This window comes from Pteropus medius, unplaced genomic scaffold, assembly GCF_902729225.1.
Source record: "Pteropus medius unplaced genomic scaffold, Ma_sr-lr_union100, whole genome shotgun sequence".
Lineage (NCBI taxonomy): Eukaryota > Metazoa > Chordata > Mammalia > Chiroptera > Pteropodidae > Pteropus > Pteropus medius.
In genome coordinates, this window is record NW_024342467.1 from 19,916,363 (window position 1) to 19,934,377 (window position 18,015).

At 33.4% G+C, this 18,015-nt stretch overlaps 1 protein-coding gene across 6 annotated transcripts in view; it reads left to right on the plus strand.

Annotated features, from left to right (window-relative positions):
• SEPTIN7 (septin 7) overlaps nucleotides 1–17,260 on the plus strand; it is a 71,467-nt gene extending 54,207 nt beyond the window's left edge. For all 6 annotated transcript variants that reach the window (XM_039862743.1, XM_039862742.1, XM_039862745.1 and 3 more), the window contains 7 exons: nucleotides 2,240–2,332; nucleotides 3,389–3,485; nucleotides 4,897–4,948; nucleotides 6,750–6,875; nucleotides 11,537–11,672; nucleotides 15,033–15,172; nucleotides 16,196–17,260. In XM_039862743.1, coding sequence (XP_039718677.1) covers nucleotides 2,240–2,332; nucleotides 3,389–3,485; nucleotides 4,897–4,948; nucleotides 6,750–6,875; nucleotides 11,537–11,672; nucleotides 15,033–15,172; nucleotides 16,196–16,235 — 684 coding nt within the window. In that variant the 3' untranslated portion in view covers nucleotides 16,236–17,260. The remainder of the gene's footprint in view (nucleotides 1–2,239; nucleotides 2,333–3,388; nucleotides 3,486–4,896; nucleotides 4,949–6,749; nucleotides 6,876–11,536; nucleotides 11,673–15,032; nucleotides 15,173–16,195) is intronic.
• The last annotated feature ends 755 nt before the right edge of the window (nucleotides 17,261–18,015 follow it).

Sequence of the window (18,015 nt, forward strand, 5' to 3'; positions counted from 1 at the left end):
TGGGTATATTTGTTTCAGTGCCTTGCTAGTAGCACCGTTTGTCATTTTTATTTTTAAAAATTTTTTAAATTTTGAAGTGGTACCTAATCATTTCTTTAACTTTTAATTTTCCATAAAGGCTGAACACTTTTTAAAGCAGTATATTTTCCCTCACGGTTGCGTCTAGTTTGTTATATATTACATTTTATGAAATGTAGGGTCAGTTTCTTGTTACTTTTCTATTACAGGAGCCTATTTTTTATTTTTTAGGTCATTGTTGTATTTTGTAAACCGTAGCTACTTTGTATAATATTTAAAAATAATTCTTAGAGTTAATTATCTCTCATTGTCCTTGTAGTCCCCTTTGTAACAAGATACTTTTTTTTCTTACTTTTTTCAGTGTGAATTTTAGAGTACCTCAAACTCGTTACAAAAAAACAAAAATCTATTGAAATTTGTTTTGAAATAGTGTTAAACCTGTTTAAGTTTTGAGAATGTTTTAGTACATTACTTTTAGTATATTAAACATTTCTACCAGGAGTATGTTTCTTTATTTTACATTTACTCTCATTTTTATTTTGTAATATGCTTTTTCTAAGTTTAGATACTAATCATGTAATACATTTCTCCTCTCCTGTCTCGATTAGTATGTATCATGATTTATAGTGGTACTAAGAACTTAGAAAAAAAGATAAACAAGCAGTGATCTCTACTTCCAAATCGGTTACATTGTGCAGTTTTCTTTTTCATGTGCTTAAAAATATGATTTTTAACCAGGGGTGCCACTCAGAATCATCTAGAGAACCTTTTCAAAATAAGTTATTGGATCATATCCCTACAAGTTGGTTCTGTAGATTAAGGTAGGTTTTTGGCACTTGTTATTTTGCAGATGCTCACTCAGGCCTTTTTAATACACAACCTCTGACTAAGAGCTATGGCTCTTAGAGCTAGCTTTTCCTGTTTTCTTTTTTTTTTTTTCCCATCTAGTCATGCATTTGACACCTCATTATTTATTCTCATGGTTTTTTTCCTATATAGATGATATATGTATATAAATTGTAAAAGGTGTGTGGTCCTATTTTTTTCCCCTGGCAATTTTACTTCTACCTAGTATTGTAATCATAACACATTTTGGTTAGGGTCTCTTTACTGCTGCTGGGGACTCATCAGAGTCGCACTGAAATACCAGTAGAGACAGGGAGCTAGTTCTAGATATGTTAGCTACTGGAGTAGGGGAGGTAAGTTGAACATTATTTGGATATCTATATTCTGTTTAGAATTTGGAATAATTTTGGACACGGTAATTTGAATAGAACTCAGTTATTTCTGATGTTGTTATTAAGTTGCCTTTTTTCTGCCTTTTCCTTATTAACTCCTTAGCTTCATACTTTCCACGGTGAGGTTTATTTTCTCTGTGTGTTTCCCCAATCTTTATCTCTTGCTCCTTGATTTGTGTGTATGCACATGCACGTGCTAGGATATTTTCTGACAGTATGCAAACTTCTCCTGGAGCCAATGCTGTATGTAGTTTTACTTACCTTTGCCACATTCTACTAAAAATTTTAGGTGAGTTTAAGCTCTTGATTCAGCCGATTAAAACAGTTGGAGAGAGCTGTATCTACAGAAAGAATCTCAGTCATTGTAAATAAATGCTTAAAGCCATTATAGTAGAAATCAACTAGAACAGTGGTTCCCAACCTTTTTGGCACCAGGGACAGGTGCACCTGTGAGAATCTAATGCCTTATGATCTCAGTGATCTGAGGTGAAGCTGAGGCGGTGATGCTAGTGCTGGGGAGCGGCTGCAAATACAGACGAAGCTTCACTCACTGGCCCCCACTGCTCAACCTGCTGTGTGGCCCGGTTCCTAACAGGCCACAGACTGGTACCTGGTCTGCAGCCCGGGGGTTAGGGACCCCTGAACTAGAGAAAGGCTTTTCTGGAATCTTACATCATTTTTAGAACTCTTTTAGTTTTATAACCACATAATTTTAACATTTCTGAATTAATTGGATTTTGGGAATAGTACTCATATTTCAATTTAATCGTTTTTGTTTTGTTTTAAAACCAGAATAGTACCTCTTTTTGATTTTTATTATTATTTTTTTTTGTACCTTGTTTTTAGGTTAACGTTTTGCATCACTGAAAATTAGTAAAGGACCTGGAGCAGAGGACTCATATGAATTTAAGAATATAATAAAAATAAAGTTAATATACTAATTATGTGTGATGCTTTTTTGGTTATTTCCTCTTTCATTTTAGATAATGAAAGAAATCCAAGAACATAAAATTAAAATATATGAATTTCCAGAGACAGATGATGAAGAAGAAAATAAGCTTGTTAAAAAGATAAAGGTAAGTTAATTCCCATACATATACTAAAATGTTTTGGGAATTTAAACACACCACAGTTTCCACTGAAATGACCAAAAATATCAGCGTTTTTAAGTAGTCGGCTTACAGAATAAATACAGATTATTCAGTGTTGAATTCAACTTTGCAATTTACTTTGTTGAGAGGTTATTATATGTAATCAAGCATCGTATGGAATAGAGATGAATAACATGTTTCTTATGGTTTTCAGTTAACTGGTTTCATATTATATAAATTCCTCCCTTAAAAAAACATAATGAGAAGGGAAGGGATTTGTTCTTCAATGCTGTTATGCTTACTCTTTGTTTTATGAGCCAGACAAAAATATGTTTTCTTTTGTCCTTTTATAAAAACCAACTAAAAATCTATACCAACATAATTTTCTGTACTTTTAATTTTTGGTGGTTTCCTAAGTACCCTGGACTTAAAAATGATATATTGATTAATGGCATTATGTAAGCTAATAATATCTTGGAATAGTGAAATACTTATACCAATAAAGAATTTCTGGGGTTTTATAAAATAGCCATAAATTTTATATATTCTTATTTATTTCTGGGAGCCACAAGAATCTTGAAAGACAGTACTCTGAGTTTGGATGAATACAAATCCAGTCCCCCAGATTTGGACTTCCAAAGGTAGAGTTTAGCAAGTTTGATAGTCTCTACTTCCAGGCCTCTTAGAATTGCTTTGTGACCAACTTAGGTGGGTTAGTCACAAGCCTCATTTTTTCCCTCTAACTGCCAATATATTTTTTACCCTCTTTAATTTTTCCAGTATGGGACTTCTTTTTGGAATGATTTTTTAAAGGAATAATTTGATCATTATTCTTAAATTTTCAGAGGAAATATTATTTGTTTACATTGGTGACAGTACCTTGTAATGGCAGTTTACTAAATAGTAATTGAGCGACCTATACATGTGAATGTAGACACTATCAAGGTAATTTTTTGCTAATCTGTTGAGTAATGTAACTTTTGTTCTTGAATTTGTGAGGACTATAGAGATGTATTTGAACAAGAATACTTTGTTTTATAGGACCGTTTACCTCTTGCTGTGGTAGGTAGTAATACTATCATCGAAGTTAATGGCAAAAGGGTCAGAGGAAGGCAGTATCCTTGGGGTGTTGCTGAAGGTAAGGTTTTCTTTGGTGAATGACTTTCTATAAGAGCTCACAAATGTGATAAAAAATTTTATATAGTAAGTAGTATGATATACCCACTGCATTGATATATTCTAGATTTTCAAAGGTGGTTGTGAATTCAATTTCATTTAGTCTCATTTCCTCATAAGTACATTCCAGTTTCTCAGTTTCTCAGATCTTATGTCCTGCCAAGGCAGGCAAGTCTGTGTGAAATCCTAACACTGGAATACTTTAGAAGTTGCTTTTCAGTGCCCCCATCCTCCCACCTCTGCTCCATCATTAAGTCTATTTCTATTTTCTTATTTGAAAACATGCTTATAATGCAGGGGTTCTTTACCTGGGACCCAAAGTTTGCTTCCAAGGGACCTAAAAAACCTTGTATTGAAAACAATTTTGGAGAAAAGGCTTCTCTTACTTTTATCTAGAGTCCCTGATGAGTCTGGGACCCTCAAGAATGACTGAGAACAACTTTCATAGGTCCAGTTAAAACATTCACAACTTCTTTTCCTCAGGACAAAGATTGCTTTGTTTGGTGTCTTATCTTTAGAGAAAAGAAATCATTATTAAGACCTCCTTTACTGATATTGTAAGGAGTTTTAAACACCAGTAAAATCTTAGCGATAGCATCAAATCTCAGAAGTCCACTTGGCAATGTAGACTTGTTTCCCCAAGTTTATGTTTTTATATTGATTTAACCTAATAAAAAAGTTAAAATCTTCTGTATTATGTAGTATCTTGGAACCAAGATTGAGTCATGATTATTTTATCTATTTGTCGTTATTGCTCTGAAAGATTCTGTAATTTTGGGGATATTTTTCCAAATTATTGTCCTTATCAGTGACTGTTCTCACCAGTAACATTGTACTCATTCCCAGCTGTCAACCCCAGGTAACCTTCAGTTGCTGAGTTAAGGCTTTAGAACGGGTATAAGCCTTGAGATATGAGCTAAAGAAATTGTTTTGTATCTCTAGTTTTCGTACCCCATCCCCAAGAGTGTTCATATAATTGATACATTTTTTAAAAAATAAAGGACCTTAAAGTTCTTGGCTCACATTTTCATTTTCATTACTTTAAGGAGGTTCGTCTAAAGTGATTCCCCCTTACCCCAACACTAAATTTTTAAAATGCATTTTATTGTGTACTAAATGTATTCTCTACCAATAAAGAAAAAAAGATACAATGTCCGCTTTCAAAATCTCAAAATCGTTTGCTCTGAAGAGCTCAGTTAGGGTTATGTATTTCATCATACTCTTAAATTAAGTACTCTGTTAGTGTTTAACCTTAATGAAAAATTAAGCTATTTTGCATATTCTCTTTTGTTACCCCCACTTTCTTGTGAAATTTCCTTTGAGAAGATTACAGTTATTGGAAATAATCTATGTGGTCTTTTTTTTTTTTATAGTTGAAAATGGTGAACATTGTGATTTCACAATTTTAAGAAATATGTTGATAAGGTAAGTGTGAGCAGTAATGAACATAACAAGTGTTTTTTTCCCCTAAATAAAGTTAGTGTTGGACAGATTTGTTTTTTGCCTTCTATAAATGTAGCTAATTTAAATCGGTATCTTCATTCTAGCACTGAAGTAAGAGTGCATGGAGAAAACGTGGATTATTTCTCCAGAGTTTTAAAATCATTAGCAAAAATACAAAATAAGCTGCGCGGCTAGGGATAGATAGGAAAGTAAGTCTGTTTAACATTCTACTTTGTGTCGAGGTTTTAACACTGAAAGAGAGGTATGGAAAGTAGAAAGGAAAAGGCTGTTGCTCTTTAAGGTGAAAGGCTTGGAAAAAGTGGAAGGGAAGGCTAGGTTTGGATGACATATTTCTTGTAAAGGGAAGCTTATAATATAGTTAAAGAGGTTGTATGATGTCACCTATAACATATACTGGTACCAAAAAATGAGTGACAGCCAAGGAGAAAATTGTCATGGTTTAGAGTGGCTTGACTCAAAGGCTAGAACATTTTTGAGCGTTGGTGACAAATTAGCATGAACTGTTCAGTTTCCACCACTGGCTGTATGCCTGGAATAAGGAGATGTGTGACTTGACTTCAGCATTAGGTGTAGCTGTAGTGGCCATAGAGAGGATACATCTGTCAGGGGACAGAGTATAAATTAAAGGAGAGGAGATTTGTGGAAAACTCAGACTTAGAACTAGGGGGAGTAAACTATCAGAGAACTACGTGGAAATGTCAGATAGTAGGAGATAAATCAGAGTAATTGAACATTACATTCTGTTCACAAAGGGGAGAGTAATGGTAAATGTTTTATAAATATCAGGAAGAATAAAAACAGAGCACATCTTTATATTTGCCCCTCGGAAGGGAGTTCTGGAAAGGCGGCAGGTGTGGAAGATGGCAGATGCAGGAATGGATGGTGAGGAAAGGGAGGATGCTGCCACACCACGCACACTCTAGAGCCTGCATTTCTCAAGGGTGTCAGGCAGCAGCTCAGGGTGTCTTTGGCATCTTGAATCATTAAGGAATGATGAAATTGTCTCATGTATAGTTTATCTCATATGTATTGTTTTTATATTATTGTAGAAATGCTGTGAGCAAACATTCATTTAACCAAGATGCCACATTCACTGGACAGTTTGAATAAACAGACGTTTACTCTAAATCAGAATTCTCCAGTTTGAATCTAACTTGATATGTGATCTAAAGTGTCCCTTTGTGTTCATTACCTTAGCAAAAACTCAGATATTAATAATATTGCTAAAAGTAAAGCTATTTCTTTTAGGTTTATAAGCTTCAGTAGAAACTAATCAACTTCCCCTTCTCTAGTAAAATAAAATATATACAACAGGTTCTCGAATAATGTCATTTTGCTCAGTGTTGTTTCATTATCATGTTGAGACGCTATAGGAATTTAACTCTTGTTTTTATCCTCTAGCCTGTGGTAAAAATAGTTTTGATATATTTCGTTACATTTAAAGTTGCAGAACCTATCGATGTTAAATGATTAATAAAGGTAAATATTCTTCTGTAGAAATGTCATATTTAGTAACTGCTTTGAGGGATTTTATGGCTCTTAAATTCTCATTCGGAACCTAAATTAACATTGGTGTCAAGTTAGTGCATCGTATGTATCTCGCTCTGCCTTGAATGTGAATGAAAACAAGTGAATGCCATCGTCCTTAAGAATAGTCTTGCTTGTTTTAAATCTGAAATTTTTGTTTTGGTAAAATTTCTAATTTATATCAGAACTTTTTTCATAGAAACAAACTCTTGATCCTGTTATTTATTTACGACAGAACACACATGCAGGACTTGAAAGATGTCACTAATAATGTACACTATGAGAACTATCGGAGCAGGAAACTGGCAGCCGTGACTTACAATGGAGTTGATAATAACAAGAATAAAGGGCAGCTTACAAAGTAAGTATGCATCGTTTCCTCCAGAAAAAGTATGATTTATGTATTAAATAATCATATTGTTTCATTTTCATCAAATTTCTCTTGTCTACTGAGGAGAAAATTGGGATGGTGTTTTTTATGCACAACAGCATAAGTTTATATTGTTAAGCTCTGTTTTGGCAGTTTTATAATTTAATTATTGGAAGAAGTGTTGTTTTATTACCTTGTTCCTTAAGTGAAAGAGCCTTGTATTCTCTTCTGGTCATTTGCCATCATCTTTATTATACACCACACATTTAATAGATTCCCATTTAGAAATCAAACAGTTCCTTTGGCAAATACTTTTTTTTTTAAGGGAAGAGAAAAGTTACTACCAAGATCTCTTCACCCGTTTTTCCTTATAAACATCCCATAGTCTCTTTAAGGTAAATAAACACAGAGCTTCTACCTTTTATTATGTCTTTTTAAAATAAAACTTTTTGATAGCAGAGTTTTCACTAACATTATGTAGAAACAAAGGACAGAACTAAACAAAAGGAATATTTAGGTGAGTGTAGTCTTCGTTACCATCTCTGTTCCTACTGTGTATTTCCAGGGACTAAATTAGCCGGGGTTTGGATTTCTTCTGTTGTGTTTTAGAGTGGTGTGCGTGACTGCTGAGTGTGTACCTTCACCCTACCAAGCTAGGATCTCAGGCTGTGGTGGTTTTATGATGAGATAGGAAAGAGATGTGTGGGAAGGCTGATGAGCTGGCTGGTGCAGTCTTGGTAACAGTGTCCGTGCTGTGTTTTATAGTGACCACAGCCCTTACCATGGGAAAAAAAGTTCTTGTTTTCTTTTTTAGTTATGTCTCCACAGTGGCCCTACATTCCAGAAGAAAGCGCACAAAGCATTAACAGTTAGTTATTGGCAAAGTCACAGGCAGTTCTCTTTTAAAACTGATCTTAGACCTAACTCTGTGTTTATTTTTTTCCACATTTTTCTTCTCATGTTTGGGTCATAAATCCCTAATTGGGTCTTAACCTTGAATTTTTTCTTATGCTTTTAACGTGCTTATTTGAGGAACTTCATTGATCAGTTCCTAGGTTTTTTGTTTTCAAAGAGCTTGTGAGAGCGATTGTTAAAAAGGCTGATTTCTAGGTTCAGTTTTTAGTTGGTGATTCTGATTCAGTAGGTGGGGAATGGGCCTGAGGGTTTGTATTTTTCATAAACGCCCTAGGTGGTTCTGATACAGGTGATTAGAAATTCATGCTTTGCAAAGCACTGACTTCTAGGAATTTACTACTGCTGTTTTAAAAATTGATTTGGTTAATATTTTTAAGTTATTTTAGTATTTAAAATATAGGATTCTATGTGAGGTAAGGTTCAATGGATGAGGAAAAGGCGAGACTTTTTATTTCAGCAGAATTTGCATCAAATGACTTTAGCACAAAAATACATAGATCCATTGTAGTAAATATTCATAAAATCCTAAGCCATTGAAAATGCATTTCACTAGCTCAAGGACTTTTTAACTGTTTAAAAGAACAACATACACAAATAAAGCCACTGATAATTTTATATGTTAAAGGGAAATATACTATCAGTAAATATTTTTCATTAAATGTATGCACCGAATGGTTAATTTTATTCATGTCTTAGAAATAAGGAATTATTTGTTTCCATATTAAAATGTAAGTCTTTTAAAATAGTGCTATTGGGATATTTCTGCCATCGGATGCAGGTAAGATATAATTCAGAGAAAAATAGTAAACTTTACAGTGTCGTTAAAATTTCTTCTGCATATACAGAATTCTAGCGTGAGTTACTTGAGTTAACTATCACCCAGGCAAAGCATAAAAAGTAGAATTCTATTGATTTGTATTTCTTAATGAGATGAATCATGTCCAAATTGTGCCTATGGAAATAATAGAAAAGTTTGTATGGCTAAAAAGCAAATTGCCCTAGGAGTTAGTACGTTATTTTATTTTATGTTAATAGTAACTAGAAAATAAATATTTTCAAAGATCGAACCAACTGGGGAATATCTGTAATTAGAATAGATATTGATCCGATTTGTTAATTAGGTGTTTACTATTTTATTGAATGACATACTGAATCTGAAAGAAGTCATTTGGAAATTTTATCCGTCGGTTGTATCTTATATTGTCTCGAAAATATTAACAATTTTAGAAAACATTCCAGCGAACTTTTCAAAAAGTCAGTTTCAGCAACTTATGGTGCTTTAGCTGATGGTAAGGTGCTTTTCCTTAAAGCTATGGACCCACCAATGAATAACTGAAAAGGAATGGCTGATATTTAAATATGCGAAGTGAGCAAATGTGAGTTTAGGCTTCTCACTGATGCTCCATTTGTGTTACTCCCATGGGACTCTTCCTTCTATGATAACACATCCTTTAATAATGGTGATAGGGAGAGGTTGCGGTTGCATGGAGCTTGGTGTAGAAGAGGCAGAGTCGTGAAACAAAAAATGCTAGTTCTTCTAACTACTTCCCTTTCCTGTGTATCTGAACTCAGTGCATCCCAACATAGACCCAAGTAACATGTTTCAAACACCTAACACTACACTTTCCCTTAAATAGAAACACGTTTAGTACTGGAAGATAGAAGATACAGACAGTATAGGTTTCTGTTACAGTGCTTTGTTTAATCATTGAGGGAGACTTTTGTCACCTGGAAATTTTCACACCTCCAGGTACACTTGGGATAATGTACCTTAGGTAAGGGATGGGTGAGAGGGAGTAGACCTTTCTTCTGTAAGTAAAGTGAGAAATGGGCTTTCTGTAACTTGGAATTTTCAGGCTTGTCACCTTAGGAGACTTGGTATGCAAGTTGAGGATCTGGAAACGGATTCTCTTAAAACTACAGAGGCTCACGTAACTCTTGGAAGACTTCATATAAATAGAGACCCCAGTTTGAAGACCACTGAACTACATAATTTCTTTGGTCCTTAAAAAAAAATGTCATTTTATCACTTTCTTTATCACTTTGTGTGATCTCTGGCATCTGCAAGCAATTTGAGAAGGAAAGAAAATTGATAGTAAGGTCCTTTATTCAATATCTAATTACTGAATGATCTCTGTTTTTTCATTGCCCTTATACAATGTATATAGGTATACAGTTGGCCCTTGAACAACACAGGGGCTACAGGTGCCAACCCTCCATGCACTCAGAAATCTACGTATAACTTTCAACTCTACAAAAACTTAAGTCGTCCTTCAGTATCTGCAGGGGATTGATTCTAACACCCCCAACAATACCCAAATTCTCAGTGCTCTTGTTTAATACTTTCTGTCTAGCTCTCTTGTCCTCCTCGTTAAGGGCCAGAAAGATTCAGCCCCTTAAAGAAGTCAGTATGTTCGGAGTGTGTCAAATCAGGATTAAAGCGACTCCTTCCAAGGCCTGATTTTGTTTTTCAGCCACAATTTGATTGTTTTACCACTTCATTGAGATAAAATTCACCTATTTAAAATGTAAAATCAGTGGTCAAAGCCTGTTTTTGTGGAGGCCAAATAAACATGTTTTATCAACCGTCAGAACAGGGCCTGCTTCTTTTAAGTTGTCCCTGTGGTTTGAATAGTTTTTCAGAGATCCTTAAAGCCACAGGAGCCCCCTTTTCTCTCCTCCCTGGGGCTAGAGTAGGTTACCTATGGTATTCTCTTAGGTCTATAAGTATACTAGATTGAACATAAAGCTCATCTGTATTGCTTTTCAACATGAAAATTTTGCACAAAATTGTACAAAGAGATTTGAGCCTGTGGACTTTAATGTCAATGGAGTAGTAAACTACTTTTATTTAATTAAGCTTGTGTCTATTTTTGGCATATCAAAAATAATTATGATATTTATTTGTTTCTGATTCTGCATGTGTGTGTGTATGTTATCACTGAACATCTTTAAAAATTAAGAAATGAAATATTTGAGTTAAATAGAATCAGTTTTCAAGAACATCAAAGTTACCGTAAGTGGTCTAACAATACTCTGCATACCTAAATAAAGAGTGTTCTGGGTATTGACTTTGGTAGTCATTTCCAGAATATCATTTCAGTTACCAAAATAAGTTTAAATTATTATTAATTAAGTGTATAATTATGATGTCAGTCATCTTAGAAGAAGAGATTTTAACACTTGGATATTTGTAGAACTAAAAATATTCTGCATATATTAACTTGATTAACTTGCTCTTTTTTTCAGTTCAAAATTGTATTTAAAGAAAGTACAAAATGAAATGATTTTCTTCTGGTTTTCAATTCTGTGAATGTATTTGGGGAATATTTCCTTTCTGTTTTCCTTCTACACTTTATATTATGGGGTCATCTTTAGATCTGATATGCGCTATGTTTAGAGAAACATCGCACTAAAAGTTGCCTTTGTTACTTAGATCTATTTTCATGATAATTATTCACTAGAGATCCATGTTTAGATATGAAATTTTATGGAAGGACATCTAAATTATAAATGTTCATAAATTTTAAAATAAATAAATTTTTAACACATTTATACATAAATCTTCAAATCTGTTCTATGTTATGGTGTCAGAATAATTGAAAGGGCATTTTGAAACTTATTTTCAAGAAACAAAATAGATTTTAGTAATGTCATATAGCATCTCATTTGTTCTCATTACTCAGAGTTTTGTGTTAACTTTTTAGGCATTTAATGGTTCTTAATGTTCATAACAGGAGCCCTCTGGCACAAATGGAAGAAGAAAGAAGGGAGCATGTAGCTAAGATGAAAAAGATGGAGATGGAGATGGAGCAGGTGTTTGAGATGAAGGTCAAAGAAAAAGTTCAAAAACTAAAGGACTCTGAAGCTGAGGTAATCAGCCTAGTATCTTCTCTATCTTTTAATAAAATTCACAGATAATGTAACCTTTCTATACATTTTTTTTTCAAATTTAACGTAATACCCTAATGTAATAAAATGGAAAAATAAAAGTAAATACTGTTTATAATAAAATTTATATTTCTTAGGTAAATGGACACAAGTATACTTGCAAGATATAATAGTCAAAATACTTATAATGAATTATTAGTTATCTTGAGTAAGTTATGAGAAATGAAATTATAAGCCATTCCATATATTCAGAAAAGTGATGAAGATCAAAGTTTTGAGTCAATGAAAGAATAAAAATGCGTAATAGTAATAATAGTAATAATAATAATAATAGACTGAACTTATTTGCATATGATGAGAAAGAAAGAACCTTAATTGAACTAAGGACATGCCAGGGTAAATTACAGCATGGATTTGTTAGCATTGTACTCAAAATTATTTTTAAATATATGGGGTGACATTAATAAGAAATATTTTTAAAATAACCTTTAATGATAAAACTATATATACATGGCTCCACTAACATAATAATATTTGTTTCTAAATATATTACAAGGAGATTCAGGTCTGTTCTGTTACATCCTTATAGATGGATGGTTTCATTGCTTTTGTAATTACTGCATAAAAAATACTGAAACCCCTTTGACTGAATACATAACCAGAAGTACTCTAACCCATTGAGTAAAGAGAATACATGGAGTGAGTAAAGTATTCAGTAGTTTTGAGGAACTGTTTTTGTTCCACATTAAATGTCTTAAGTTACTGGACTTTTCATATAATCTCTTTAAAAAAAAAGGAACTTTCACTCTCGTTATATTTGTCATAGACTTAATTCAGTGGGGATATGGAATAATTCCTCCTGGTTTGCAGTGCTGCAGTGCTAGCTAGCATCCTGGCACCTGTTGGCACCTGTTATGAAGGTGAAATTTAGGAAATTAAATTTAGTCTTTTTATTTACTTATCAGCCTGTTATTACATCCATTTGACTCTACCCCCTTACTAATTAATAATTAATCTATATCAGAAGAATAAAAACAGTAATCAAGAATTTGTATTATCTCCACACATAGATTCCATTGAAAATCTAAAAGTAGTTGAATTTACATTTGATATAGACATATTTTCAGACTTACTCCTAAGAGTAAATGTTGTAAACAAATAATTATGAAACTGTAGCCAAAGAAGCCTTTTAAGAATTTTTATTATTACTGCAAATGGGGAAAAAGAGTTGAGAAACTTAACTTTCTGAAGAATGGAAGCTTTCTTAACATTGCAAGGACCTGTAAAGAGATCTGGGCCAAGTTTCCCCTAATACTGTAAGCCATTTAAGTATATAAATATGGTGTTGAAGAAAACCTATTTAAACTTGTTTAATACAGTTTTTTTTCTCAAGTTGATCTGTGCTAGAAATATATGGAGCACAGCTGCTAATATCCATCAGCACAGTGCATCAGGCACTAAGCATCTTTCATATATTAAGTCATTTAATCCACACCACAGCTCTGTGAGGTAGATATTATTGTGCATCTCCCTTCTTTACACGAGAAGAAGGGTAAATTTACTTGGTCAGTGCTGCATATTTGTAAGCCGTTATTTGAACCCAGTTAGTTCTTTGGCTCTTAATCACTAGACAAGTCCACAGTCAGGTATCCACAATTTCAAATCCTAAAAATCTCTGAACACTATAAAGCCAGACATGGAACTAATAGTTTTATTTCACTTGATGTAAATATTTACATGTTTTACTGCAAAAAAAGAAATAGTAATTTATTTGATTATAGGTGCTACCCTGGACAGCCCAGGTAGTGTTTTATAAATATGGTATATATAACTGTATCAGCAGTGTTTGCCTTTCTAAAATCTGAAAAATTCTGAACTTGGAAATACTTTTTACTCCAAGGGTTTCTTGTGAGTGAAGGATTGTAACCTGCACTTTTTTAAAACATGCAATTAACAGAAAAGGGAACTATATGTAACTGAAGTATACAGGTAAAGAATGATGCATACCCGTGAACCTCCCGCCCAGCTTAAAATAAGACATCATCAGTTCATTTGTGCCTCTCCCCTATTGTATCCACCTCTCGTTCTCAGAGGTAACTATTTTGAATTGTGTGTATGTGATTCCCTTGCATTTTTTTTTATTAACTAGAGACATTTTCCTATGTTCCTGTTTTCTGATGTCTTCTTAGCATAACTTCTTTGCTATATCATCAGGAAGCAGTTACCTCCAGTTTGCTTAAATTTATCTTAGAATGTTTTGTTTTATAGGAATTGTGTGAAATATTTGCAATAGGAATGAATACGAAGTCACTTTGTGGGTTTACAAAATAATTAAGAAAACAAATTGTACCCAGAATTATAATCCAAACTCTAAATATTAACTCACTGATGTAAGACAGTCTTTAATAGAGCATAATTACTGGACATCCGAAGATTTTGAATAGTTCTTACATATTCAGTGTAGGTAGATTTAATCTTTTTATATATATATATATATATATGACTGTTTTCTTCAGAAGTAGGTTGACTAGGGCCTAAATGAAATTATTTAATGAACCATTAGATGAGCTCTTTGTTTCTGCAGTTACTTTGCATGAGTGTTTCCCATCTGTCAGCCAGTGTTCTTTATAGCATTAAATCTTAATGTAGAAACGACCACCTGCATTAGAACCACTGGGGCTTATTGAAAATACAGATTTCTAGACTTAGCATCCAGACATTCTAATTCAGTAAGTCTGGGTAAGGTCCAGGATTTTCTGTTTTTTAACAAACACTCCAGGCGATTTGTATGAAGACTGACATTTGAGAACCGCTGTTTTATAAGAATCGAGACCTTGCCGTGACCTTGGAACTGTTAGGGCCTTATCTACCTACTTTCTTTCCACTTGTCTCAGCTTTCTGAACTTGGAATTAGGAGACAGGTTCAAATCCTAGTTCTGCCACTTTCTGGCTAATGATCTTGGCAAGTGGCTTAAAAGTCTACACCTGTTTGCTCATCTGTACAGTGGGAGCAGTGGTGTCTTCCCTGCCGAGCCTCCTTCGGGCTTGTTTGTGATGAAAAATGAGATGAGATGTGTCTGTTATAAAGTGCTGTGCAACTGTAAGTAAGCCTGTTGCACTTTTTCCCCTTGTTTCCTCAACATTATTCTCTTGGTTCAATGACCTATTGGGTGGCAAGTTCTACAGGAGGAGGAATCTTACACAATGCTTTCCAGATGGTACTCTGAATTTATAGCACAGGAGCTCAATGTTCATGTTTTAACATTAGGATGCCTGGATGAAGTGTACTTCTGCTCCTGAGTTCTTAAATAGTTTTATTTTGTATATCGTGCTGTGATTTAGCTCCAGAGGCGCCATGAGCAAATGAAAAAGAATTTGGAAGCACAGCACAAAGAATTAGAGGAAAAACGTCGTCAGTTTGAAGATGAGAAAGCAAACTGGGAAGCCCAACAACGTATTTTAGAACAACAGAACTCTTCAAGGTAACTAATATCTGATGCCCCAAAATGTGTGTATTACTGTTTTAAAGAATTATTTTCCTATTTCAAAATCAGGATAACGTTTTAAAAGACATCACATCCATTATCATGCATCCTAAGCACAATTATTTTCATCGATGAATATTTTTATATAGATGGATATAATCTCTCTATTATAACTATTTTTTCACTACAAGTATTTTCCATGACTTAAGCATCTTCATAATTATAATTTGGTAGCTTCATAACATTCTCCCCAGTCGCCTCATCATAATCAATTTCTTACCTCCTCCCTTTAATTGTTGGATATGATGGTGTGTTTATTTTTGGTGAGCATAGAGAACAGTGCTACAAAGATCTTTTATGTATGTAGGGGTATGTTTTGTGTTATTTCTTTAGGATAAAATCTTTAAGATAAAAATTTAGATATCTAATTCCTAATACAGTTCATTAAGTTACTCTCAATTTACACAAAACTCATTAATACTTGTACCTTAGTTTTTAAAATTTTCCTCATTAGTCCCATTTAAAACTGAAAAAGTTGCGTCACTGTAAGCGATTCTACAATTTACCCTCACTGCTACATGTTTCCAAGATTAGACATTTGTTCTATAACACTATCCTTTCATTAACTTTTCTCCAAGGAAGAGGAAAATACATTTGTAAAAACAAATGCATTTCAGAATGCAAGTGGCAGTAGGAGAAAGGATACCCAGTTTGATTTCAGTTGATCTTTTTTAATTTGCACTATTTCATTTGAGAAGAATTGTTCTCATATATTTAAAAATGGGGTTTTGTCATAAATTTACTGTTTATCCTGGAATTTTGTCACGTACTTGATTGTCTAAGAAAATACTACGGACTAGCACTGCCCTCATTGTTCATTTCTAAATATTTTTAATTTTTCAAATGAAGAAGTAGTGTTGAAAATCCCACACAGTTGTAGCTGGGGTAGCTATTGCTACCATATGTTGATTATAATGTGTATAATATAGTCATTTTGATTATTTTCCTTTAATCATTTAGAACCTTGGAAAAGAACAAGAAGAAAGGGAAGATCTTTTAAACCCTCTGTTGACCACCAGTTACATATTAGTTGCCAATATGCCAGCTTGGACATCAGTGTTTGTTGGATCCGTTTGACCAATTTGCACCAGTTTTATCCTTAATGATGGATTTAACAGCATGACAAAAATTATTATTACTATTATTTTGTTCTCGGTGGAGATTAAGATGCCTTGAATTGTCTAGGGTGTTGTGTACTTAGAAACTAACAGCTCTAAGTACCTTTCCTACATTTTTTTTTTTATTATTAAACATGTCTTCAATTTAATGCAAGAAAACATTTTACTGTTGTACAATCATGTTCTGGTGGTTTGATTGTTTACAGGATATTCCAAAATAAAAGGACTCTGAAAGGTTTTCATTGAGGATAAATTGCCATAATAAGATGCAAACTGTGCTTCTCTATGATAATTATAATACAAAGGTTCCATTCAATGCAGCGTATACAATAATGTAATTTAGTCTAACACAGTTGACCCTATTTTTTGACACTTCCATTGTTTAAAAATACACATGGAAAAAAAACCTATATGCTTACAATGCACCTAGAGCTTTTTTATAACAGCCTTTTTTGTTCGTTTGTTTGTTTTGGATTCTTTAAATATATATTATTCTCATTTAGTGCCCTCTTTAGCCAGAATCTCATTACTGCTTCATTTTGTAATAACATTTAATTTAGATATTTTCCATATATTGGCCCTGCTAAAATAGAATATAGCATCTTTCATATGGTAGGAACCAACAAGGAAACTTTCCTTTAATTCCCTTTTTACACTTTATGGTAAGTAGCAGGGGGGAAAATGCATTTATAGATCATTTCTAGGCAAAATTGTGAAGCTAACGACCAACCAACCTATTTCTACCTATGTGCAGTCTCTTTATTTTATTAGAAATGGGAATCATGGCCTCTTGAAAAGAAAAAAAAAAGTCACCATTCTGCATTTAGCTGTATTCATATATTGCATTTCTGTATTTTTTTTGTTTGTATTGTAAAAAATTCACATAATAAACAATGTTGTGACGTAATAGAGTGTGGGTCTTAAATATTCTACAGTTGGTAGACAAGACCGGACCATCTTTGGAAAGAAACTTGAATCTCAAATTTGCCAGCTCCACGATTGTCACTCTTATCTTTTCTCTTATATTTTGTTTCATTTAGAATGCGAATGTGTTGATTTTTCTAATCTATGAGATACAGCGAGTCTCTCTACTCATTATTACCTCATTAATGTTTTTTTCTCTGAGAACAAATCCCAACTCATTCACATTAGGGAAATTCAGGTCCCTGGAAACTGAAATTTTTTAACTGGAAAGAATATGGTGTAATTTTCACGAAGGTCAGAGTATGTAGATTTTAACAACGCTTTATGGTATTTTAAGTATAATTTTTGCATCTTAGTTTATTACCCGAAAGTTTCGCCGTCTGTTACTTTTTGAAATTAATGATCCGAGCAGATGGAAGTAACTGATAATTCTGATTTGCCCTAATTTTTGTTTACTTCTGAGGCTGCAGGATTTAAATAAATCAGCATGCTTGAAAGATCCTTACTGCTTTTCAAAGATCTAAAGTGTGAAATATATATTAAGGAAGTTAGTCACATTATAGAATCTTGACTTTACATGTAGACTCACCCCCAGAGTACTATTTTTAAAGCAGATCTCATGAGGCATTTAAAAACATGATTTAAGAATGCTAGAGTAAACATTTAGCCTTACTTGATGGCCATCACTAGTTAAAAATTGTCTTGGAAAAGCATCGCTAATCCTAAAATGTCTTCTCC